A 27,500-nucleotide genomic window follows, 5' to 3' on the forward strand; every position below is an offset into this window, starting at 1 on the left:
CTTTTTGTCGGGCTCGCCCTCTCAGCTCTTCAGCTCAGAACTGCTGTGTTGTCGCGACTCAGCGAAAACAACGACAATTCAATTCATAAACAAAATTAGTCATATAACTGAGACGTCTTGTTCCGTACAAACGACTCGGGGAAACAGGTTGAGACTCAATCGCGTTATCAATTCCCATTTTTGTTCGTTTCATCCCAAGCGGATTTGAGATCTTCAGAATTATTGGTGCTTTAATGATATAAAAAACATAATTAAAAAGTAATAATAACTTTTTTTTTTTTATATTAACTAGTAATTACTCCAAACCTGGCTTCCTCTGCCATGAGGTAACAACTGGATGGTGATTTTAACGTTATAATTGTTATGAATGTCGATGTATATTTGAGCACTGCGTCTGTCTGTCTGTCTGTTTGCCTGCCTGCCTGTCTGTCTGTCTGCCTGCCTGCCTGTGTCTGTCTGTCTGCCTGTGTATGTCTGTCTGTCTGCCTGCCTGTGTGTCTGTCTGTCTGTCTCTCTGTCTGCCTGTCTGTCTGCCTGCCTGTGTGTCTGCCTGCCTGTGTGTCTGTCTGTCTGTCTCTCTGTCTGCCTGTGTCTGTCTGTCTGTCTGTCTGTCTGCCTGAGGTTAAAACATCTGTTTGAATGCAATTATTATTTCATCCTTCCACCCATCTATTCACCCCCCCCAAAAAAATCCACCCAGTTGTAACTTCCTGGCAGAGGTAGTGCAAAACATAAAACTGCTTGTCGTCTTTTAATAACTTGGTTCACATTTGTGAACATCAACAGTTTACATTTTCAAAACAATTTTTAATAAAAGCCTGCTTGGTTAAATGGTTATTAAAATAGAAATATAAAATATTTTATAAAAAAAAAAAATAATAATAATAATTCATTATTAATTATTAATAATGAATTCAATACACTTTTTATTATTTTGATTACATTGGCACACAAAATTGCTTCAAATAAAATGATAGAAATGAAAAAAATGTAATTGAATATTAAATAAATGGGGACTAAAGGCCTTGAACATTTACTGATTAGACACGTGGGTGTTAATTTTAATAAACTAAATTACATGAAATGTTTAAAAACGTTTTGCTCCAGGATTTGATGTTAATGATGAGTTTAATTTGTGGTTATTATGATAATGATATCACTTATTTCTTGTCCTTGCTGTAAAAAATGGTCAGGAATTAGTTATACTTAAAGAGTATATTATTTCAACGTGGTATGTTTCAGTACCTGGCCCCCTGTGTCGCTTCTCCATCCAGATGTAGCAGTTGTTCTGAGCCACGCCCGTCTGAGAGTCCAGGAAAGGCATTCGGACGGTGCGCTCGGCGCACAGGCGAGCGTTGTAGCTGCGACAGTGCTCGATGGCGTCCTTATAGAACTGATCTCCGAGCCTGAGGACGAGAAGCATAACAACCTTGAGTCAAATCAGAAAACAAGATCACGTCTTAATGATGATCGGGTTCAGGACATATACATTCTACGGTCAAAAGTATGTGGACGACTGACTTTTCCAGCCATACGTGGTTCTCCTGAATATATAATATCTCCAGGTGCATGAAGATGTGCTTTACATGGGATGGAGTCAAAGATCTCCTAATGCAGAGCTCTGACCTCAACTCTATTAAACAGGAATGAATGTGAACGCTGACTGCACCACAGGCCTCCTCACCTCACCTACTGGATGAGCACAAATCTCCACAAAATCTAGTGGAACATCATCTCAGAAGAGTGGAGTAAATAAAAAGTGGACTAAATGAAAAGATAGAAGATACACAAGCAACTTTTGTCTGTATAAGTTCAGGTTAACAGTAACTACGTTTGTCTAGGCGAGTGTTCTAATACTTTTGGCATTTAGATTTCCCGTTCAGATCTGATTTTCTTACGTTTTTATTCGTTGAAGTAGACGCATTTTTTTAAAGTCTCTCTGCAGCGAAACGCACGGTTGTGAGCGTCGGTCATATCAGCAGATAGGTGAGGAATGTCGAAGTGGACAAAGAGGAAAAACTGCTACGTGGCCATGTGACACAATGAACCCCAGTGTTCAGAAAAAGAGAAAAAAAAAAAAACGGAGAAAGAACGAGTGGGTAACAGGTAGAAAAAGACGGGACGGCGTTTCTGGGAATGATTGACGACGGAGGACTGTGTAACATAAAACGAGTAGCTTAGTGGTTACAATGTTCTGCTCAGAAGGTCATGAGTTTAAATTCCAGCACCACCAAGCTGCCACTGCTGGGCCCTTGAGCAAGGCCCTTAACCCTCAACTGCTGAAAACATCAAAGCGTAACATGAGTGACTTTTCGAGACTTTTATATAAAACCCTTCTTCGTCTGACTTCCTGTGCGTGTACAGATTTCCTGTGTTTTATCTGACAAGGAAAGAGAACACGAGGAAAGCAGAGAATACCAAGTGCTCAGTGAGCTGACGTGAGGTGACACGTGACCCTGGACATTTTTTTTTTTTTTTTACCATTTTCCTTATTTTTTATATAATCATTATATATAAATATGTTTACTGTATATGATTTATTTTTTTAGAAGTTTTAACATTTTGTTTATACATTTGTTTTATTAATAATTAAACATTTTACAAAAAAAAAGGCATTAAAATTTTATTTAGAGTATGTATTTATTGATTGATTATTATCGTTTTTTTTACATTAAATATTTTACATTTTTAAATATATTCTTCCAGTAGTCTAATTCATTGCAATATTAGTAATAATGTATTTTTTTTACGACACTAAAATACTGCATAATAATAATACTAATATCATTATTATAATTCATTCATTCATTCATTTTCTCCCACTTATCCGTAATTCGGGTCGCGGGGGCAGCAGTCTAAGCAGGCCCCCGCCTTCGACTGCTGCCCAATCCTCACAGCACCGTCCCTTACGGCCCCTCCTGCAGGTGGTGAGCCCACGGGAAGGCGGCCCCACGTCACTCCGACGTCACGGACCTTGATATTTCCCTCGTAAGTGGTGGCTCCAGCGGTTAAGGCGCTGGGTTGCCGATCGAAAGGTCTGGGGTTCGAGCCCCGGTATCGCCAAGCTGCCACTCTTGGGCCCTTGAGTGGCAGCTTGGCGATACCGGGGCTCGAACCCCAGACCTTCCGATCGGCAACCCAGCGCCTTAACCGCTGGAGCCACCACTCCCCCCACATTATAATGAATAATAATAATAAGAAGAAATTTTTAATTGATTTACCTTTTTGAATATTTAAAATGCATATAAAAAAAATGCATTTTCCCAATTAAAAAGTGAAAAGGTCCTGAATAAGACAGTAAATAATATAAAAACAATGACAAACTACAAAAAAACTACAAAAAAAAACGCAGTAACAGACAAAAAGGCCTAATGAAAGTAAAAAAACTTTTAATAAAATTTAAATAAAATAAAATGCTACAAATAATAAAAATTTTTTTTTTTTTAGCTTATTATTAGTTTTATTATACAGAATGTAAAAGTGCATATGAACCTCAGACACATACAGAAAAAAAAAAGGAAGCCATGTGCCCTAAAGAGCTGCACTAATCTGTGATATTTCCCAGATCAGGGGAGAGTCGGTGTTTTATTTACAGCAGAAGAAACCAGAAAACTTCTCTTTTCCCCTGTTCCAGTCTGAGCCGAGCGCAAAACTCAACTCCGGTTTACAGATTTCCTGAATAATTGCTTGCATCAGGAACGTGTCTCGATGCATTGTTGTTCTTTTGGCTCTCCACATGCGTGGCGTAATGCTGCGTTTAAACTGACTGAAATACGATTGTGGGCTCATGAATAAAAAAGTGTCTTTATTAAAACCCTCTGAGGAACCCGAGTGACTCTGGAGAAGCTCTCGTGCCTGTCAGAGCTCTTCTCCTGATCTTCAAAGCCATGTATCAGTTATTTATTTTGACTTGGACACAAATCAGTGAAAATGATTGCCAAAAAAACTAAAATATCCTAAAGACTATCACATGATGATAGAAGAAGTTGAAGACTGTAAGATGAATCACTGGATAAATACAGTATCTCACAAAAGTGAGTGCACCCTCACATTTCAGCAGCCATTTTAGTATCTTCTCAAGGGAGAAAACTATAGAAATCAAACATGGATATATGAGTCAATATGCAGTTTTGTGTAGCAGTACAGATTTACTGTCCTCTTAAAATAACTCTACATACAGCCATTATTGTCTAAATAAATCAACAAAAGTAAGTCCACCCCCAGTAAACATGTCAAAACTGTGTCTGAAGTGTGAATATTTGGTGAGAGGACCATCGTTATGTCTTCTTCTTCTTTCGGCTTCTCCCATTAGGGGTCTCCACAGTGGATCATCCGCCTCCATACCCCTCTGTCCTCTACATCTGCCTCTTTCATACCAACTACCTGCATGTCTTCCCTCACCACATCCATGTACCTCCTTCTTGGTCTTCCTCTTTTCCTCCTTCCTGGTGTCTCCATCCTAAGCATTCTCCTACTGATATACCCCATGTCCCTCCTCTGCACATGTCCAAACCATCTCAATCTCACCTCCCTCACCTTGTCTCCTAAACGTCCTACATGCGCTGTCCCTCTAATAAACTCATTTCTAATCCTGTCCATCGTCGTCACTCCCAACGAACATCTCAACATCTTCAGCTCTGCTACCTCCAGCTCCACCTCCTGTCTTTTACTCAATGCCACTGGTCTCTAAACCTATAACATCCATCGTTATGTAGCACTGGTTTATTCCTCCTGGGCATTGAAGCGACAGTTTGAGCACTGATAAGCAGACCTTCCGCTTCTGCGACCTCTAAAGCGATTCTGCTGCACTTGGGCGTCTTTTTTTTCTTGCGTTACCGTAAAAAAACAGTTGTACAGACTTTTCAGACCATTCATTGTTTTTATATACAGTTTTGTATTCACAGTCCTTAACTAAATACTTTTAATCACATTAAAGAAGATGCTTCTTTTGTTGGTGAGATAATCATTGAGAATTTGAGTAGCTTCTATATTTCTTTACTCTGTATCACCTCCTTCATGCTACTTATTTCCAGTCTTGGTCGTTCCTCAGTGACCTGTCACCTCAAGAGCATCAAACAGAGAGTGATTGTTCATCACACAGACCAATGGAGGAGCATTCAGCTCAGGATTTCCAGTTGAAAGGTCAGAAAAGAGGCTAAACAGATGCTCTCTGACATAGCTAGAGTTTCCCCTGCCAGGGTACTTCTCACCACACGTCTAATTCTCTTAGATTGCCAATACTGAGGAGAAAACTTCTCTTCTTCTCCCATTAAACCAATCAATATTCTTCCTTGTGTGTGTTTGGCAACCCACAGTATCTAAACTGAGCTGCTCTGCTTTGCATGGCAACGTGCTACTTGCAGGTGAATTAGCTCTATGTTTTTAATGTAATTATGCTGATGTACATGAACTAAGCAGATTTTTTCATTCTTTTCAACAAGGAATGCAGATTTTCAGTATGGAAATCACATCAGTTTAAAGGTTGATCCTGCCCAAAGAAAATCATCAACATATCTCCCTAGTAACCGTACACTGGTCATTCCACCAATAAAATGCTGCTGGACATTTACACTTGGGACATTTTACCAGATGTAAACCAATAGTCTGTATAATGTTTACTATTATATTCTGATGCTAAGGGGTACAGCAGGAGTAGGCTTTGTCTTTTTGGTACCTCTTGCATATATGTTGTAAAATAGTAAAACTTTCTTTGTCTTTATTTCCTGAAATGTGAATGAGTCTCTGTGGCCTTTCTGCCGATGCATGACCAAACTGCTGATGGACTTTTTCAGAAGGACTTATCTGCAGACAAGTGACATCTACTGTCACTAATAGGACATCCTCTTCATCTTGACTTTTGTCTTGTTCTTTGTCTCTGATATCCACACAGTAATGTCCAGAACTAGTGCGTTCGAGAGGAATGGATTGTTTGAACATCACTGTACTGTCCTTTTCCATGTCCACAATTGTCCTCACGTTCTTCAGGGACGTTTTACTCAGGAGGAGTGGAATGTCAACCTTCACAACTTCTGTTCAATCTGGCATTTTGTCAGTCCTATTTTAGCTGGTAGTTTCACATTTCTTTGTGGAAAATACCAATTTCCCATCTCCAAACCTAAATGGTCTGCAGCTTGGAGTTTCTGTTTGCATTAGCTGGTGCATCTTGGTTGAGTCCATCAATAGCTTTCCAACCATTTCTCCTCACACACAGTATGGGTCCAAGCAGTGTCGATAATTGCTGATCTCAATGATTCAGCCACAAATATCTCAGCGTCCGACATAGAGGAGTTTGTAAAACAATGTTGCATTTCTCTACATTTACATTTTCATCCTCGGTTATTTTTACTTGTTCAGTTTTCTTATGAGATGAGGAAAGTCTTTAGAACAATGATAAGTACACTGGCGAATAGCACATCTGGATCTCTTTCCGAACTTATTCAGTGGATTAGGATGCCCACTTAGCGACATGGTGCTCTGTTTTCCTCTCCCTTGCGGTCTTTGTTCTGTGAAAAACGCCACCTCCTGGTTGACTTGGATTCCATTTGATGAGCTGACTTCATGGAGTCGAACTTTAACTCGGTGCAGGCCATCACTGCTTTTTTCATCAAGGCACTAAAAAGCTAAAAGCTTCAAAACCAACACAGCATCAGGAAGTGTCATATTATACTTTTTCATACTTTTGTATCGCTGTTCGAAATCAATTATGTAGTTCGCTATGGAAACTGAACTGTTCATGAAAACCTCCCTTAACCTACAGGCTCAAAGTGCTGAGGTAAATAGTGCAAAAAGCAGATAACATGTTAACAACCGCCACATCAATAACCATACAAACATTTAAATACACAAGACTCATGATCAGCTAATAGACGAACACGAAGGCAACAAGGACCTTGTTTTTTTTTTTTTTTTTTAATGTAATGACATTTTTTCAATCTCTGAACTCAGACTTCCGAGATAAGACAAAATGTCCCTCATACGTCCTCCAGAACTTTAGCACAACTTCTCCACAGTCTGTATCATAATCGGATTTGCTTTGCGTTTGTTTGTTATTATTTTCAGCGATAACGATGCATTAATTCCATGTATTCCAAACCAAACAAATGACGATTTCTTCGCCGTTTTAAGTTGAGCGGGAGCGGGAGCAGCTCCTGGAAGTTCAGGATGCGGTGTAAGTTATTACAGTGGAGGCACTGGAAGAGCACAGTACAAGTGAACCCCTGATAGAAACCATGTGAGCTGAAGTCCAAGTCTTATTACTCTGTCACAGAAAACTTAAACATGTGCAGGAACGCAGGAAAAGGCCACGGTATTGTGAAGTCTCACGACTGGCACAGGGCCCAGTTGTTCTTGTATACACAAAGATCTCAGGCTCCTCTGTGGGTTTTTTCTTCTTTTTGCTACAAGATGCAGAAACTAGATTTATCCAGACAGACGATTTTCCTCATCAAACCTCTCACCCGCAACCTGGGGGAAGGGAAATGACTCAACTCAACCCCCCTTAACATAACCCCAATAACTCCTGGGTACAGCCTCGTCGATACATACAGAACAGAACGTACACTACATGGTGCTATTGGAGATGTGTTCTCCTCATACACGCTCTAATACACTGTATAACGGCTAAGGGTGTTAGCCTAGCCTACACACACTGCAGCTCTTTAGACCCTTGATAGGCTAGGAGGCCATGCAGCTAGAGTTACTTCTCGAGATTCACTAACCAGCTTGTTACTAGTGTAAATGTTAGGCTAGGTATTAGCCAAGTAAAAAGTTCTGGCGTTTTTTTTGTTATTTTGTGTCTACATCATTGTTTTAATGTTGAAATGTCATTAGGGTAATTCCCATCAGCAGGTGTCAAGGGTCAAGCTGTTACCAAAATTATCTAACGCTAGAAAGTTACACAGAACTGCACCAAAGCTAGCAAGCTAATTGAAGCAGCTAAAGATACTTCTCCATATCTCACTTTCAATGTTAAAATGACGTTAGGTTGATTCCTTGCAGGAAGTGTCAAGAACTGACAGGCTTTTATTCAGCATCATGATCTGAAGCTAACACGTTACACAGAACTGCACCAAAGTTAGCCTATCTCTAGAACTCGCTAGCTCATATTATGCAAGTTAGCTAATATTGGACTAAGAATTAAAGGATAAAAAAATCTTTATTTGTATCTACATTAATGCTTAAAAAGTTTATAAGACAAATTCCTATCAGGAAGTGTCAAGAATTAACAAGCAAAGTGATGAAGCTACACAGAACTGCACCAAAGTTAGCGAGCTAATTCGAGTAGATAATATTAATCTTTTTGTTAGAAGTTTGTTTGTTAATCATTTCTTCAATAAATGTATTTAATATTAATAATGGTGGCATTGGTGAGGATATCAACATGGATACAGGCAGTAGTTGATACTGAAAGTAGTTGGTATCGAAATGAATTAATATAAGTGGTTACTGTAACTCAGTTTTAGGGTGATGCGGATCTTCTTACAGCCTCTGCATCTTTGTGGAGAGCAACAATTCTAATTCTCAAATCCTCAGAGATCTTTACCATGAGGTCCATGTAGAACATCCAGTGGTCAGTATGAGAGAATTGAACTCAAAGCACTGAATTTTAACTGCTCTAATAGAAGAAACACACATTTATATGTTTCTCTCAGACAAACAAAAACATGAACATGATGAAAAGGACGTGTGGCTTTGCATCGTTACACCACACACAGCTGTTATCACTGAGGGTGGACTCACTTTTGTTGGCAGTTATTTAGACAATAATGACTGTATGTTGAGCCCTCTAAAATATATCCAAGTTTCATTTCTATATTATTGTCCCTAAATATACACTATATTTCCAAAAGTATTGGGACACCCAACCTTTCATTTATGTGTTTTTTTCCCAAACTGTTACCAAAAATCCGGAGGCACTCAATTGTACGTCTTTAGATACGCTCTAATAACATGACTTGGAAACCCATAACCTGTTCCAGCATGGCAATGCCCCTGTGCACGAAGTGAGCTCTTTATAGATCTGGTTTACATGCTTTGGAGAGGAAGATCTTGAGTGTTCTGCAATAGAGCTCTGATCTCATCCCTATTGAACACCTTCGGGATGAATGTGAATGCTGACTGCACCCCAGTTCTCCTCACCTACATCAGTATCTGATAGATAGATAGATAGATAGATAGATAGATAGATAGATAGATAGATAGATAGATAGATAGATAGATAGATAGATAGATAGATAGATAGATAGATAGATAGATAGATAGATAGATAGATAGATTTGATGTTTCCTTTTACAAGGGGAATTGTACATGTACTGTAGTGTAAACTTAAAAATTGTGAATTACTTGACAAATGTTATATTTACTACTTTAAATGTATAATACATTGATAAAATAGTTTTCCAAACATTTTAATGTAATTTAATTTAATTTAGTAGAAATTCGAGCCACTCACGGCTTCACGTGAACTACAAGATTTTTCACGAGTTTTTTTCACTCTCAGTTCAGTTCCAAATGAAAAGTCGCGAACTATCGAGGTCGCGAGTGTCAGGGTTCCACTGCATACCCATATACATATATACATAAAATTATGATTTATCAATTTATTGCATGTATGGAGAGAAATAATATAAAACCCCATTATTTACCTGTATTTCTAATCCTGATTATCTAATAATGCTTCACCAGGCTTGTGTTGTACAATCTCTAAAATAAAATAAAAAAATCTACAAGAACCAATAAGAGAACAAATTTCATATCCTCAATTTAGCATTTATTATTTATAACCTAAATTACGACCACAAATTTTAACATCAACTGTATCGCATCTTTCAGACTCCATGTATTATAATGCTACCTTTACACTGTCAGGTCTACTTACTGTATGTTATTTATTGTATGTTTCTAGTTGGAGTTGGAGTGTTTTATGGTGTTGAAGAGACACATGCAAGTTCCTTTTGTTTCTATGCAACAAACTCGGTATTGTAACAGTATAAAGATTTCCTTTGACCAAACAAATCTATAAATGTCCTGATGTTTCACTTTATTCTCATTGTAAATCCTCCCTTGGCATAAAGAACAGCTTTACACATTTTTAGCATCCGGAAACTTAATTTCTCCAAACATTCAGCTGAAATACTTTGCACTTCACTAGTTGGAGTTTTCTTGTTCATCCCAGAGCAGGTCAGTTGGATTTAGGTGCAGTGACTGGGCAGGTCGTTCCATGATAGATATCACTCAGTCTAGACTGAATTGTATAGTGTTGAAGTATGGAATGGGAGCCATGTTGGTTCAGGATTCCTTTCACCATTCAACCTACATTTAAACTACATGGAACATGACATAGTTACATGTATTTTATCCAAAACCTACCATTATTGCCTAATGGTGAGAGTTAATAAAGATTTGCTTATTTGCATTAAAACAAAATGCATGTGTGTATGTGTGTGAGACAATTGCGAGTTTACATTATTGGAACTGAGGTACTCCTTTAAATTATTGGGAGTTAACATCTCTGAGGATCTGTCCTGTCACCAGAACACTTCAGCTCTGGTTATGGAGGCACAACAATGCCTGAACTTCTTGAGGAGTCTTAAGAAAGCTCTTCTGTCCCCATGAATTCTAACGAGTTTCTACTGCTGCATCATCCAAAGCATCCTGACCAACTTCATCACCATATGGTACGGAGGCTCCACTGTGTGTGAACGTAAAGCCCTCACTGGTCAAAACCGCCCAACGGATCACTGGCATCCAACAACCTCCCAATGAGTACCTTCACCACAGCAGATATCTGCTCAGAGCTCACAACATCATCAAGGACTCTTCACATCCCAGTCACACACTGTTTAACCTCCTTCCATCAAGAAGGAGATACAGGAACATACAGAACCAGAACCAGCAGGTTCAGGACCTTTTATCCATCCAGCATCACCCTACTAAACTCTACACTACACCGTTAGATCACTGTATAAACACTGTGTATAACTTATGTACAATTATACATACAATCTACATATTATAGATGTACATATATATATATATATATATATATATATATATATATATATATATATATATATATATATTACATAAGGTTCCCTGGTGGTCTAGTGGTTAGGATGAGGCACTCTCACCGCCGCGGTTCGATCCCTGGTCAGGGAACCAACCCCAGCCATTAGGGTTGCACAAGCTAGTGCACTCTTAGTGCCGGTCCCAAGCCCGGATAAATGGGAAGGGTTGGGTTAGGAAGGGCATCCAGCGTAAAAACATTTGCAAAATCAAACATGCGGATCATGAATACGGATTATCCGCTGTAGCGCCCCCTAATGGGAGAAGCCGAAAGAAAGTGCATACTGTAAAGTACATGCTGTAGATATGCTACATATTTATCTGCACGAATGCTACTTTATGCACAAACTGCATTTTGTTGCTGTGTACCTGTACAATGTAATGACAAAGTTCTATCTATCTATCTATCTATCTATCTATCTATCTATCTATCTATCTATCTATCTATCTATCTATCTATCTATCTAATACTGTAATTTATATACCCCTCATTCTATACACATATTGTGCCTTAAATACATCTGCACTATTTTTTTTATATTATATACCTTACATACTGTACAGCCTGCCTAATATATATATATATATTTACTGTACATAAGTTTACATTATTTATATATATATATATATATATATATATATATTACATGCTGTACATATACTAAATATTTTTCTGCACTTCTGGTAGACACAAAACTATCTATCTATCTATCTATCTATCTATCTATCTATCTATCTATCTATCTATCTATCTATCTATCTATCTATCTATCTATCTATCTATCTACACACATCTTGTATATTAGATGGTCATTTTTCCAGTTTACTCCTAAATATTAAGAAATTGATCAATAGGTGCAAAACAGTAAACATTTATTACTAGAACACAAAATATTTTGGACCCAAACTGTATATTAATATTAAAATAGCCCAATAGGACACATGATCTCACGTGTGCATCTGAATCTGAGCAGGTACAATCCTTCATGCACATAAGCGCGTGCGTGATGTTTTGCCTTAAAATATATAGATTTGATAGAAAATAAAGTGAAATATTAGGATCAGGATCAGTGTCTGTGCGTGTTTAAGACATAATCCTCAGTTTAGTGCTCGGTACTGTATAAATACACTGTAATGGTTTCATATAAACATCATGCAACTCAAACCCAGATGAAACTGCATGAGATGCATGTAGTGGAGAAAACGCTTTATAGTAACCAGATGTAGCAGTTTGATCGATTCAGGAGCTTGAGATACTGTATAAAAAGATGCAATTACATTTTTTCTACTTTTATACAAGTGCAACTTTATTGCACGTACATGCACGTGTGTTTTTTTTGTAAAGTACTCACGCTTTCAGTGGATTGTGAATAACAGTCGCCATGTTGCAGGGCTGCAAACCAATAAACCCAAAACTGAGACTTTTTGGGGAACCTTATGAAGAAAGAAGAAAAAAAAAAAAAAAGAGAGAGAGAGGGAGAGAGAGAGAGAGAGAGAGAGAGAGAGAGAGAGAGAGAGAGATCTACACGAGCTCAGTGTCCATCCAATAGAATAGCAGCATTCAAAAAAAGTGGGCGTGGCTTATACCAGCTGTCAAATCCATTAAAAAACACATTTTTGTATATTCACACACTCTTTTGTTTTAAGTCAAACAGCAAATTAAAACACACTTTTTGCATTATATTAGCTTTTAAACGCATGCAAGTTAAAAAATAAATAAATATGAACATTATTTACAATTTCATGAAAGGTTTTATATAAAAATTTTATAATTTACTAATTATTATGTATTATGTATTACTATGTAATGCGACATTTTAATAATTTAAACATATCAAGCTAAATTTTGACATTTAAAAACCCGATATTGTTCCGTTTTCACGTCTGTCGTGTTTTTAGTTTTAAATTATTATATTGAAATCAAAGCTGACCAATCAGATTCTGGCATAATGCATAATTTATAAAAAAAAAAAATCACCAATCAGCATCGAGTAGGCGGGACCTAGAGAAGAAGAAAGCCGCTGGTTGCGTCTTGAACAGGTCTGATTCTAAGAGGATAAATAGTGCACTAGGTAGGGTGCATAAATTAGTCTATTTGGACCCTACAAAGGGCACAAGGGGACATAGGAAAGATTTGAGACACTAGTGCTAGAGTTAGCTCCTGTACAGCGTGGAGCTTTAGGGTGTTTAAATAGAATTATATTAAATACGCAAATGTAATAAAGTTTGTTTAAAATACATTTAATAAAACATTAAGCTTTTTTAAGCAATTAGATAAAAATGAGGGTTAATTTAGTTTAGATATGACTAGCTAGCTAACGTGCAGTGTTTTCTTTGCTAGGTACGTAGCTTAGGTGTGTGTGTGTGTGTGTGTGTGTGTATGTGTGTGTGTATGTATGTATACACTGTATATAAGAAATGAGGAGAGGGAACTGGAGAGGAAGGAGAAACAGGTGCCATCATCATCATGACAGTTCTGAGTGGAGAAAGAGGAACCATCCATCAGAGCCACCTGAGTAACACCTCCATCACTGTCAGATCTGATGTTCTTTGATGATGATGTTTCTCAGATTAAAGTCATGTTGTTGTCTGATCTTGCAGATCATCAGACAGAAGTTCAGGATCAGACTCTGCTTCATCCTCCGGATCCAGCGCTCCTGCTCCAGGTGATCTCTGTTTCTCATCAGACTTTAGTCCACAAGGAAAAACTCTCTCACACTCATTCACTCACTCTCACACTCAAACTTATTCTCTCACATTTATTAACTCTCACTTATTCACTCACTCATTCATTCACTCTCACACTCATTAACTCACTACTCATTCACTCTCACACTCTCACACTCACTAACTCTCACTTATTCACTTACACTCATTAACTCACTCACTCATTAACTCACACTCATTTACTCTCACACTCACTAACTCACTTATTCACTTACACTCATTAACTCACTCACTCATTCACTCACACTCATTTACTCTCACACTCACTAACTCTCACTTATTCACTTGCACTCATTAACTCACTCACTCATTCACTCACACTCATTTACTCTCACACTCACTAACTCTCACTTATTCACTCACACTCATTAACTCACTCACTCATTCACTCACACTCATTTACTCTCACACTCACTAACTCACTTATTCACTTACACTCATTAACTCACTCACTCATTCACTCACACTCATTTACTCTCACACTCACTAACTCTCACTTATTCACTTGCACTCATTAACTCACTCACTCATTCACTCACACTCATTTACTCTCACACTCACTAACTCTCACTTATTCACTTGCACTCATTAACTCACTCACTCATTCACTCACACTCATTTACTCTCACACTCACTAACTCACTTATTCACTTACACTCATTAACTCACTCACTCATTCACTCACACTCATTTACTCTCACACTCACTAACTCACTTATTCACTTGCACTCATTAACTCACTCACTCATTCACTCACACTCATTTACTCTCACACTCACTAACTCTCACTTATTCACTTATACTCATTAACTCACACACTCATTCACTCACACTAATTTACTCTCACACTCACTAACTCACTCATTCACTCACACTCATTTACTCTGACTCACTAACTCTCACTTATTCACTTACACTCATTACCTCACTACTCATTCACTCTCACTCATTCACTCACACTCACTAACTCACACTCATTCACTCTTACACTCATTAACTCTCACTCACTAACTCTCACTCATTCACTCACACTCAGTTACTCTCACTCACTAACTCTCACTTGTTCACTCACACTCACTAACTCACACTCATTCACTCTCACACTCACTAAATCTCACTTAATCACTCACACTCATTTACTCTCACACTCACTAACTCTCACTGATTAACTCACTACTCATTCACTCTCACACTCACTAACTCTCACTCATTTACTCACTCATTCACTCTCACACTCACTAACTCTCACTCATTCACTCACACTCATTTACTCTCATACTCACTAACTCTCACTCATTCTCTCACACTCACTAACTCTCACACTCACTAACTCTTACTCATTCACTCTCACACTCACTAACTCACTCATTCTCTCACACTCACTAACTCTCACTCATTCATTCTCACACTCACTAACTCTTACTTATTCACTCTCACTCATTCACTCTCACACTCACTAACTCTCACTCATTCACTCACACTCACTAACTCTCAATTATTCACTCTCACTTATTCACTAACTCTTACTTATTCACTCTCACTCATTCACTCTCACACTCACTAACTCTCACTCATTCACTCACACTCACTAACTCTCAATTATTCACTCTCACTTATTCACTAACTCTCACTTATTCACTCACATTCATTCACTCTCACACTGAATAACTCAAACTCATTCACACTCATTAACTCACTCACTCATTCACTCACACTCATTTACTCTCTCACTCATTCACTCTCACTCATTCACTCACACTCTCACTAACTCTCACTTATTCACTCACTCACACTCAATTACTCACTTATTCACTTACTTACTCTCACACACACTTATTCTCTCAATTATTCTCTCACATTTATTAACTCACTTATTCACTCACTCTCACACTCATTAACTCATTCACTCTCACACTCACTAACTCTCACTTATTTACTCACTCATTCACTCACTAACTCACTCATTCACTCACTCACACTCATTCACTCTCACTCATTCACTCACTAACTCACTCATTCACTCACTTACACTCATTCACTCTCACACTCACTAACTCTCACTTATTTACTCACTCACTCACTCTCGCACTCAATAACTCTTACTCATTCACTCTCACACTCACTAACTCACTCATTCTCTCACACTCACTAACTCTCACTCATTCATTCTCACACTCACTAACTCTTACTTATTCACTCTCACTCATTCACTATCACACTCACTAACTCTCACTCATTCACTCACACTCACTAACTCTCAATTATTCACTCTCACTTATTCACTAACTCTTACTAATTCACTCTCACTCATTCACTCTCACACTCACTAACTCTCACTCATTCACTCACACTCACTAACTCTCAATTATTCACTCTCACTTATTCACTAACTCTCACTTATTCACTAACTCTCACTTATTCACTCACATTCATTCACTCTCACACTGAATAACTCAAACTCATTCACACTCATTTACTCTCTCACTCATTCACTCACACTCATTTACTCTCTCACTCATTCACTCTCACTCATTCACTCACACTCTCACTAACTCTCACTTATTCACTCACTCACACTCAATTACTCACTTATTCACTTACTCACTCTCACACACTTCTCTCAATTATTCTCTCACATTTATTAACTCACTTATTCACTCACTCTCACACTCATTAACTCATTCACTCTCACACTCACTAACTCTCACTTATTTACTCACTCATTCACTCACTAACTCACTCATTCACTCACTCACACTTATTCACTCACTCACTTTCACACTCATTCACTTACACTCATTCACTCTCACACTCACTAACTCTCACTTATTTACTCACTCACTCACTCTCGCACTCAATAACTCACACTCATTCACTCACTCTCACATTCATTCACTCACTCTCACACTCATTCGCTCACTCACTCTCTCACTCATTCACTCACAATCCCTTGCTCACACTCACTCCCTCACTCTCTCACACACTTACTTAACACTCACTCCCTCCCTCTCACGCTCGTACACTCTCACACTCACTCTTACTTACTCACTCTCACTGTCTCACACTCACTCACTCAGTGAAAGTAACTTCATATATGAAGAATGCTGAAAAAGTAAGAAAGAATTCCCATTTAGTTGCATTTCCACGCTTCACCACTAGAGGCAGACATCATGATAAGTTACCTATGACATCACAGTGCACCTTCTCTATCAAGAGTATGAAAGGCCAGAACACGGAGCAGCTAGGAGTTCCCTCATATGGTCCTTCAAGCTGGATAGGAAACTTTCCTAACACTGAACGTTGTCTCATGTTAACAGAGTTGCCTGGTTTTTACTTCGACCCGGAGAAGAACCGTTACTTCCGTCTGCTGCCGGGCCACAACAACTGCAATCCGTTAACGAGGGAATTGCTAGAGAAGAAGGAGCAAGAGAGGAAGAGGACGATGCTGCTGCTCGAGGACGAGCAGGTAAGGAAGGTGAGTGGAGTCAAATGCTCTTATGTGGAGTTTAGGTTCGAGAAAGTACATAGCTGAAACATCTCCTGTGTCACTGAGCAGAAATCTCCACGCACTGGACTCAATTCCACACTGCTGCTGCAGAGGAGACGCCTGGGAGAACTGCACCCCAACTCCTACTGCAGGTACACACACACACACACACACACACAGTGGGTTTTTTTTTAAGGACTGAAAAAGCCAGAAATGTAGAGATATTGAGCTGGAAGAACATCTAGCAGCTAATCAAGTTAATTGACATCAGGTCTGTAACATGATTAGCGATTAAAGGCAGAGATTAGAGAGGCAGAGTCTTTCAGAAGTAAAGATGGGCAGAGGCTCAGCAATCTGTGAACGAGTGCGTGAAAAGATTGTGGAATACTTTTAAAACAACGTTTCTCAACGTCAAATTGCAAAGACTTTGCAAATCTCATCTGCAGTACACAACATCATCAGAAGATCCAGAGAGACTGGAGAAATCTCGGTGCGTAAGGGACGAGGCTGAAGACCTTTAATGGATGCCTGTGGTCTTTAGGCCCTCAGACGACACTGCATCACTTATCAGCATGATTGTGTCATTGATGTTGAAGCCATATGTGAACATGGTCCAGAGGCATCGTCGTGTCCTGTGGGCTGAGGCTCATTTAAAATGTACGGTTTCAAAGTGAAAGTGTTCTAGGGTCAGACAAGTCCAAATTTCACATATTCTTGTTGGAAATCACAGTCCTCCGGGCTAAAGAGGAGAGGGACCTTTCAGCATGTTATTAGTGTTCAGTTAAAAATCCAGCATCTTTGATGGTATGGGGTGCATAAGTGCATACGGTATGAGCAGCTCACATGTTTTGGAAGACACAATGAATGCTGAAAGACATGTACTCCCCTCCAAATGACGTCTATTTCAGGGAAAGCCTAATGTATTTCAGCAGGACGATGCAAAACCACATACTGCAGCTATTACAACAACACGGCTTCATGATAGAAGAGTCCAGGTGTTGCGAACATTCTGGAAACAGCTGGAAACCGATATCAGGCAAGAATGGGACCAAACTCCAACAGCAAAACTCGAGAAACTCATAACCTCAAAGCCCAGATCTTCAAACTGTTTTAAAAAGACGAGGAGATGCTACACCACTGTAAACATGCCCCACTGTGCCCTGTAGCAGACATCAAATCTGAAATGAGCTCATTTTGTGCATAAAAATGTAAAATGTGACTGAATGAGATGCACCTGTGTGTATATTTGTGTGTTTATCCACCTAGTTATCCCTCTATCTTTCTGTCTGTCCCACCATCCATTTATCTATCTCTCTTTCTCTATATGTCTGTCCATCTATCCATCCATCTGGCTGTTGATCTCACTACGTATTTATTCACTTGACCCTCCATTCATCCATCCATTAATTAATCTCTCTATTTATCTAACCATCCATCTGTATATAAATCTGAGTATTTATCTATCTATTTATTCATCCATCCATCTGTACATCTGTCCAGCTTTCTGTTTGTATATGTAGCTCTTTATCTATTTATCTGTCTAGCACTCCAGCTGTCTGCCCATCCATTCATCAATCTATCTGTTTATTTAACCATCCATCTGTCTGCACATCTATGTATCTATCCACCTATTTATCCCTCTATACTTCTGTCTGTCTGTTCCACCATCCCTACATCCATTTATCTATATATCTTTCTAGCTCTCCATCCATCTGTCTAGCTCTTCACCAGTCCATCTGTCCATCCAACCAACTAACAGCAAATGAATCTCATGGTCAGGTGTATTCCAAATCATGGCCATATCTTCACCATGTTCTTTCCGTTTTTTTATTTATTTTTTAGATTAGTACACGAGGTGAAGGTCAGCGAGATGAAGCGACACAAGCTGGAGCTCCAGAGCGTCGACGCCAGCAGCTCCAACGCAGACAACTTCCGCCTGATCGTGGTGAGTGAGCTCCCGCTTCCCACTCCACAGATTTCAGCCACGTCACCACGACCGTCTCCGTAACCCCCGTGTACCTGCAGGCGGACTCTGCATGCGAGCGCGTCTTCACGGTGAACGACGTCTCTCACGGAGGCTGCAAGTACGGCATCATGAAGTTCGGCGGCTGCGGAAACGGCTCTCTGTCTGCGCAGATGTGCGATAACCTGTACTTCACTAACCGCAAGGTGAGACTTTTATCATCATCTTGTGATCTGTAAATATTATGGGATGTAATGATTAATAATACACACCCTTTGTTTCAGGTGAACTCCGTGTGCTGGTCGTCTGTCACTCATTCTGACTCTCACGTCCTGTATCCTTTTTTCACACGCTTCCCGAGCGGCTCGGTGCGGATCAGGTGCACCCGCTTTCCTTAACGAGCCTCCTCAGGTTGTGCTTGGTGGGAATTTCTCAGACTCCAGGCTGCGTCAGTTTGCTTCCTGCGTCTCTCTTCAACAACTCCAATCCCGGTGAGACGTCTCTCCCTGCTGACTCAATGAATGAATGAAGGCTGGAAGGAATGAAGACATGAAGTAACAGTAGAAAATGTCCTTAGAAAATTAAATATTCAGTGTAAATCACACACACTTACTCTTTTATATACACATCTGTATTTCCCAAATGGGGTCTAACAAAACTATTTAACAAAAAAATGTATAATTGTTTTAAATTTAATCAATTACTCAATTTAATCAATATAAAAAAAGTGTATTGTATTCGTTTGATACATTCGATTTTATTTTTTATGAAATATTACTTTATATTTTATTTAACACAACGGGCATATTTGCATGCCATTATATACATTATAACTTGAACATACGCTGTGCTGCCAAAAGTATTGGGACAGCCGCCTTTTTCCACCCATCACATAAGTAGTTCTTCAAACTGCTACCACAAAGCTGGAGGCACACAATTGTACCTGGATGTGAGATTTTCCCTTCACCCCAAACCTGCCCCAATGAAAACCCTGTGCTCAATGAAGATCTGCTTTACATGCTGATGATGTTGGAAGATGTAAAAGATCTCCTGCTATAAACCCTATTGAACACCTTTGGGATTAATGAATCTCCACGAAAATTTAGTGGAACATCTTCCCAGAAGAGTGGAGCTCATTATAAGAGTAAATGGAGACTAAGTGTGGAATGGAATTTTAAAAAACACACACAAACCAATCAATAGTGCAGTCATGAAGGGAAAAACTATTTTAATGCTAGAATAGTTTTTGTTCTGCACCGTACACACACACGCGCCTAAAAATAATTATTTTTTTGAATATCATAATGACATTTTTCATATTCATTGCTATTGAAATTTAAACATTTACTTATGCATAAGGTTGGTGGGAGAATCGAATAAATAATCAGGCTACGTTAATGACTAGAGTTGGAGCGATAGTACATTTTACTGGATATACTGATATACTGGATAAAAAAAACATTCCATGTAAAATAGTTCTGAACTTTATAACAAAAATGAAAACTTGATTAATTAAAATGTGCTAAATGAATTAAATATGTATATATTTAGTAATATTTATATAATTCATTAATAATAATTAATAAATATAATCTAGCGCTCTCCGTGCAGCACGCAGTCTCACTTCACCGATTCGCCCCCAGAGGCCGCTCTCGGACCGGAACCCGGAAAAACTATCGGGATGGATTTGTTTTTGCCTCTATCAATATCTAAGGGGAATTTTAGTGTGAAAGTCAACCTTTATTATTAAATACATATATGATGTAAGTAAAACATATATTTAAAAGGACTTTTTCTAAATATGTCTCTGGCATTGTTCAGAGGGCCGTTTTAAATGTGGAACAGGGGGTACCGTAGTTTTGGGCCCCTGCTGTATAACATGAGCAAACTTCCCTTAGCAATAAAACCGTGATGTAAATTTTTATCCACTAGTTCAGAAATCACCGCTGTTGCATTCAATCCAGTTTAAGAATCTAAAGCGCCAACAAACAACAGTTCAGAGTTACTACTAATATAAAAGTTTACTTTTACTCCGAACTACTTCCTGTTTCCGTGTATGCAGATCAGCCTGGGATGCTGTGCAGTTTTAAGATCTCGACAGCGTGGTCGTGCGCGTGGTGCCTGAACCCCCAGGCTGATAAAACCTTCAGTACTGGTAAGTGTGTGTGTGTGTGTGTGTTTGGTCTGGGTGAATTCCTTGTTTTTGGTGTCACTTAGACGGTATTTCTTGACGTCCAGGTCTTTCCCGGAGCGTCATCGTGACAGACGTGGTGACGGGCCGACGGCAGACGTACAGCACAGGAAGCGACGTATTGGCGCAGCAGTTTGCTGTCCGAGTGAGTAGAAGAAGCGCGACGTGGAGGACGCCAGAGATACGTTTCCGCGATATAGATTAGTACAATCCAAATGCAATCCTTTTTACGTGCGGTTTACAATCTGACTTCCCTCACTAACGTAATAAGTGGAGGAACGCAAGTTTGTTTAGTATCGCATTTAAAAAAATATTATTTTTATTATTAGCATTTTTATTAAACTTGAAAACATACACCACAATTCCAGAGGTATAAATAAGGAACTAGAGTTAGCGCAGTGTCGCTGTGGCCACTCGCGCCGTATTAGAAATACGATTTGTAGCGAAATTTAATATTAAATGTAAAAAACACACTTATCTACACATCTGTATTACTCGAATGGGGTCTAACAGATGTAAACTATTAAATAAGTTTTTCCCATTTATTAAATTTTTCGTAAATAATTTAATTTGTGCCAATTTAATCGATTGCTCTAATTATAAAAACATTAGTGTATATTATAATTATATAAAATGTTATAAAATATTATTTGATATATTATTTAACCATGTTAATAATAAACCTCGTAAATAATAAAACGACAATGAATTTTATGTTTTGCGTTTCTCCCCGTACCGTTTTTGTACCGTTACACCCCCATTGTTGAATGGTTTCTCCCTCTTGCCCTGAAGGCCCCGGTGCTGTTCAACGGCTGCCGTTCAGGCGAGATCTTCAGCATCGACCTGAGGCAGCGCGGCCGTGGACGTGACCACAGCTGGAAGTCCTCACGCTTCCATCAGGACTCGGCCGTTACATCTATACGCCTGCTGCAGGACGAGAACTACCTCCTCGCCGCCGACATGCTCGGAAAGGTCTCACCATCACCCACAAAAGAACCTGCGATACGTCTGCCCCTTGATATCTAACGCCGTTTCACCTTTTCAGATTAAGCTGTGGGACGTCCGGGTGAAACGTGCGGCGATGCAGTACGAAGGCCACCACAACGAGTACGCCTACCTGCCCCTACACCTGTGTGAGCAAGAAGGGCTACTCCTCGCAGGTACCCCCCGAATCGTACACTTTTACCTTCGCCTTTGATCTGCCGTCATAGTAACCTGTGATGTGAGAGCCAATCAGAATCGAGAATTTGTGTTTTTGCAGTGGGGCAGGACTGTTACACACGTCTGTGGAGTCTTCGAGACGGACATCTCCTCAGGACCATCCCGTCCCCTCACCCTGCAGAGAAGGACTCCATCCCTAACGTGGTGTTCTCCTCACGGCTTGGGGGACGCAGAGGACTTCCCGGCCTCCTCATGGCCGTCTGCAACAACCTCTATTACTACCCTTATGGGGACTTTCAGGACGGGACGTTATGCGAGACACAGGGTTAAGATGTTTTACACACACACACACACACACACACGTCGGTTCGATGTTTGTAGTCACGTGAAATCAAACTGCTCCTGGTGTCACATGACTTATTTGGGACAATCTGAAAAAAAGTTTGTTTGATCAACGATTTGTATTTGATGAACTTTTTTTTGCAAGTAAATTTTTTGCAAATAACTCGAGTGTTTAAAGAAAAAGAATGTTATTGCCCTTCTTCAGGAATTATTCTCTTTCTCAGATCAGTACAAATCAAAATTCATTGAATGAAATTAAAAAAGCAAATAATAAAAAAATTATTTAAAAAAGTGCTTTTTCTTCTTTTTTAACCCTCATATACTGTGTCCAGTATTAGTTATAGATCACACATAGGTTCCCAGAGAACCCTGGAGAACCTCACCCTCAATATCCTCCTTTCCTCTTTTTGAGAACCTCACCCTCCTCCTTGATAACCTCACCTTGGTGTGGTTCCCCCATAGTGTGGTCTGTGAAGCATTGGCTCTAATAATGGTATCATGAAGAAACACGTCTGGTTTCTGATACATAAATAAATAAACGGTTGATCAGTGTGCTACAGCGCCCCTTAGTGGACACAAACGCTGGTGCAAGTGTGTCCAGGGTTTTTCATTCACAATCCGTTTTTGTCAATCCTTATAAATAATTTATTTAGTGTCTGATAAACTACAGTAACTGCAAGATGATGGCAGTAATAATTTACATAAAAAACGAAATAAACTTTAGCATTAATGCTGAATTCTTTTCCCCAGTGGAATTGGGATACTAAACGTGGAATGGGAGACATGTTGCTTCAGGATTCCTTTCACTTTCTGGAATCTTCTCTGCTCCAAAACAACCGCAAATCCAATAATCTTCCACCTCCATGTGTGAGTGTGGGGGTGAGGGAGTCTGATCACATCTTCTCTCCTGGTCTCCATCTTACACAAGTTCTTCTGGTAGACACACAAATGTCCCATTTGGACTCCACACAACTTTCCTCCAATCAGTCACTGTCCAATTCATGTGTGTTTTTGCCTTTTACTGAATCTGCTGCATAGAAACCAGACACGTGTGTGATAGTGAGAGTGTAAAAGTGTTGGCATCCCCTGATTTACAGTATCTTACAAAAGTAAGTGCACCCCTCACATTTCAGCAACCGTTTTAGTATCTTCTCAAGGTACAGAACTATAGAAATTAAACGGATATATTTTAGAGTCAATATGCAGTTTGTGTATCAGTACTGATTTATTGTCCTCAACATAACAACATACAGTCATTCGTTTCTAAATAACGCAACTAAAGTGAGTACACCCTCAGTGAACATGTCAAAACTGTGTCTGAAGTGTGAATATTGTGTGTGAGCACATCGTTCTCCAGCACTGCTTTAATCCTCCTGGGTGTGGAATTCACCAGAGCTGAACAGGTTGTTGCTGGGATCCTCTTCCACTCCTCTATAATGACATCACGGAGCTGCTGGATGTTACACACATGGCGCTTCTCCACCTTCCGCTTGAGGATCCTCACAGGTGCTCAATAGGGTTCAGGTCTGAAGACACCCTTTGCTGCTCCATCACATTCATCTTCAGATTGCTCGTTCATGCTCTTGGACAGGTTGTTCTTTAGCAAACTGTTTGAGGTCTTTCTTGTGAGCAGTTTCAGAAGAGGCTCCTTCTGGGATGACTGATGCAAACTGACTAAAGCAACGCAGCAGCACTCAAGCGTCTGTTTTTTGAAGCAGTTTCTGCACCTGACGTTAAAGAACGTACTTCTGTGATGGACACTTGTGAGGTCTGTTCTGAGTGGAACCCGTCTTAGAAAACCTCTGTATGACCCTGAACACTGTACTGTAACTCAGTTTCAGGGTGATACTGATCTTCTTACAGCCTCAGCAACGATTCTGATTCTCAAATCCTCAGAGACTTTTTACCATGAGGTCCATGTAGAACATCCAGTGGTCAGTGTGAGAGAATTGAACTCAAAGCACTGAATTTTAACTGCTCTAATAGAAGATACACACATTTATATGTTTCTCTCAATCAGATAAAAACATGAACATGATGAAAAGGACGTGTGGATTTGCATCGTTACACCACACACAGCTGTTATCACTGGGGGTGTACTTACTTTTGATGAGTTATTTAGACGATAATGTCTGTATGTTGTTATTTTTAGAGGACAGTAAATCAGTACTGATACACAAACTGCACACTGATACTCTAAAATATATCTGTTCCCCTTCAGGAGATGATAAAATGGTTGCTGAACTGTGAGGGGTGCACTTACTTTTGTGAGATACTGCACATAGACCTATAAGCAGGATTAGAGAGTGTATCCTGTACATGCAGGTTTATAAACACTTCATACTCTTTTACCTGTACAGGTGTATAAGAGCAAATTGAGAGACTTTTATTATATAAAATTCTCTAAAAAAAAAAAAAAAAAAAAAAAAAGAAAGGAAGAAAAGGTCAGGGCTCCACCCACACTATTAAAAGTACTCATGTTTAATTTACTCAGCTTACAAGGTGAATAAAACATGAGTGTTATCGTCAGTCACATTCAGTCATTCCTAATGTTACACCTGAAATAAAAGAAAACAAACTCCGTTACAGACAAACGGCTTTTTTTTTTTTTTTGTTTGTTTTTCATTTTCAAGATCCTATTAAACCCGTCCCAGGGCTTCAGAGGGAAACGGCTACTGAGGGAAAGATGAGCGTGATCGCGTAGTCGAGCGAATGAGGATGAGGATGTTTATAAACGACATGCCGTGTTTCTCTGTAGCTTGAGAGACGATGTATAGTGCAGACGGCGAGAAAAAAAACAAAAACAAGAACAATTGAAAAAAATAACCATTTGGTGAAAAAGACAATCTTGTGGGTTGTGTGTGTTTGTGTGTGTGTGTGTGTGTGTGTGTGTTATTAAATAAACACTTTTAGCGACTAAGTGATGCACAGAAGGAAACATTTCCCTTCGGGGTCGAAGCTCGACGTGGGCGTCAGAGGACCTCACGAGACGAGACGTTACGGAAAACGTGTGCGGCGTGATGAGGAATCGAACAAGGAGTTGACGCTAATGGATCGGAGGCAGGATTACAGGAGAACACACACACACACACACACACACACACACACACACACACACACACACACACACACACACACATCACTTCTGTAGTTGTGCAGAAAATGTGCTAGAAGTATAAAATAAAAAGGGGGACGATAGTGGGGCTCGAACCTCCGACCTTCTAATCAGTACTGAGTCTTAACCACTGAGCTCCCAGTGATGAATGGTAAGAAGATGGGGTCAGAGTGCAGGGCCAATTACGATACAAAGAGTTAAGAACCTTGAGGGGCCCAAGAGTGGCAGTTTGGCAATATTGGGACTCGAACCACCGACCTACTGATCAGTTACCCAGAGCCTTAACAACTAAAGCTGGGGTCAGTGAGCAGGGTCATCCATGATACAGCACCCCTGGAGCACAGAGGGTTAAGAGCCTTGCTCAGGGGCCCAAGAGCGGCAGCATGGCGATAGTGGGGTTCAAACCCCTGACCATCTGATCAGTAACCCAAAGCCTTGACCACAGAACGACAACCTCCCAGAAATGTCAGTGAGCTGGGGTTAGAGCACAGGGTCAGTCGTGATACAGCACCCTTGGAGCAAAAAGGGTTGAAGGGCCTTGCTCAGGGGCCCAAGAGCGGCAGCTTGGCGTTAGTAGGGGCTTGAACCCATGACCTATTAATCGGTAACCCAGAGCCTTAACCATTGATCTCCTACTTCCCCAGATAATTATAATAATCATAATATTCATATAATTTAAATTTATTCAGGTTAAATTCCAGCCCTTTATACTGCACGTTATTCCTTTGATTCACCGATTTCTGTGACTCATTTAAAAACGTCTTATCGTCACGCTTTTCTTTTGGCACGTATTCCACAAATTGCTACTTGGTGTGAATGTAGCGTGAATGATAAAGGGATAGCAGGAGTGTGTTGGGGTGGGGGAGGGGCGTTTGGGCTCGGGTTTAATAATAAACGCTATATAATAAATAACATAACGAGAGACAGTAAATGATTTGGCTCTGTTACGCTGTGTGACGAGTATGCGGTTATACGTTCGAAAAAATAATAACAAAAAGAAAATTATTTCTCAACCGGGGGGGGGGAAGACGTTTAAAAAAAAAAAAACACGTGTCGATACAGTACAGAGATTCCCTGGGTTCATGCACGCTGTAGACGAGGGGGGAAAAATATACGTGATGCAAGGAAACGCTCCGGATACGACTGTATAAGCAACGGATTGTCAGAATGACATCAGGGTTTGTTCCTGTGGGGGAAAAAAGCTGCAGAATTGAACATGAAACGTGAGTCTTTGCGTCGTCGGAGATGAGCGTCGACGTGCAAAAAAAAAAAAAAATCTTGTCCCCGCCCGTAGAAGCGACATGGTCTTCCTGCTAAAGGTCTCCAGGTTTCTGGTTGCACGTGACGCACACCCGGACGGGATGGTCCCAGCCGCGAGACGGGACGGCGCGCCGGTCCGGGGAGCAGCCGTCGCAGACGCCCTGTCCACACGCCCGGCAGTGATGGATGG

General features: G+C 39.8%; 3 protein-coding genes across 5 annotated transcripts in view; 1 reads left to right on the forward strand and 2 right to left on the reverse strand.

The window, feature by feature from the left end:
• The window catches only part of dpf3 (double PHD fingers 3), a 36,843-nt gene extending 24,296 nt beyond the window's left edge, over positions 1-12,547 (reverse strand). The window contains exons 1-2 of one of the 2 annotated variants that reach the window (XM_083562745.1): positions 12,417-12,547; positions 1,246-1,406 (exon numbers count right to left, since the gene is read on the reverse strand). In XM_083562745.1, the coding sequence (XP_083418871.1) occupies positions 1,246-1,406; positions 12,417-12,448 (193 nt within the window). In that variant the 5' untranslated portion in view covers positions 12,449-12,547. Of the gene's footprint in view, positions 1-1,245; positions 1,407-1,898; positions 2,001-12,416 lie in introns of those variants that run through there. The other variant, XM_083562746.1, reaches the window with a different exon arrangement.
• A 613-nt stretch (positions 12,548-13,160) lies between these two features.
• Positions 13,161-23,227, forward strand: wdr21 (WD repeat domain 21). Of its 2 annotated transcripts, XM_083562678.1 has the most exons (14): positions 13,161-13,280; positions 13,406-13,580; positions 13,666-13,730; positions 17,109-17,266; positions 17,348-17,430; positions 19,121-19,223; positions 19,304-19,447; positions 19,526-19,575; positions 19,653-19,732; positions 21,304-21,396; positions 21,480-21,577; positions 22,225-22,404; positions 22,478-22,592; positions 22,694-23,226. In XM_083562678.1, the coding sequence occupies exons 2-14, from the start codon at positions 13,483-13,485 to the stop codon at positions 22,921-22,923; spliced, it is 1,497 nt and encodes a 498-aa protein (XP_083418804.1). In that variant the 5' UTR covers positions 13,161-13,280; positions 13,406-13,482; the 3' UTR covers positions 22,924-23,226. The 2 variants fall into 2 exon arrangements, with proteins under 2 accessions (XP_083418804.1, XP_083418803.1); XM_083562677.1 differs by having other exon boundaries at positions 13,179-13,580; positions 22,694-23,227.
• Positions 23,228-25,395: 2,168 nt separating this feature from the next.
• Positions 25,396-27,500, reverse strand: part of zfyve1 (zinc finger, FYVE domain containing 1) — a 13,230-nt gene continuing 11,125 nt past the window's right edge. Inside the window, exon 11 of the mRNA XM_083562631.1 lies at positions 25,396-27,500. This exon is cut by the window's right edge and continues 96 nt beyond it. Coding sequence (XP_083418757.1) covers positions 27,364-27,500 — 137 coding nt within the window. The 3' untranslated portion in view covers positions 25,396-27,363.

This window comes from Silurus aristotelis (genome assembly GCF_946808225.1).
Source record: "Silurus aristotelis genome assembly, chromosome: 15".
In the NCBI taxonomy this organism is placed as follows: Eukaryota; Metazoa; Chordata; class Actinopteri; order Siluriformes; family Siluridae; genus Silurus; species Silurus aristotelis.

What these genes read in the sequence shown, in the direction of transcription:
- wdr21 (XM_083562678.1), top strand. Translation starts at nt 13,483, where the DNA reads ATGAGGAGAGGGAACTGGAGAGGAAGGAGAAACAGGTGCCATCATCAT. An exon ending in TGTACTTCACTAACCGCAAG is followed by an intron (nt 19,448 to 19,525) that starts GTGAGACTTTTA and finishes CCTTTGTTTCAG; the next exon opens with GTGAACTCCGTGTGCTGGTC. An exon ending in TGATAAAACCTTCAGTACTG is followed by an intron (nt 21,397 to 21,479) that starts GTAAGTGTGTGT and finishes CTTGACGTCCAG; the next exon opens with GTCTTTCCCGGAGCGTCATC.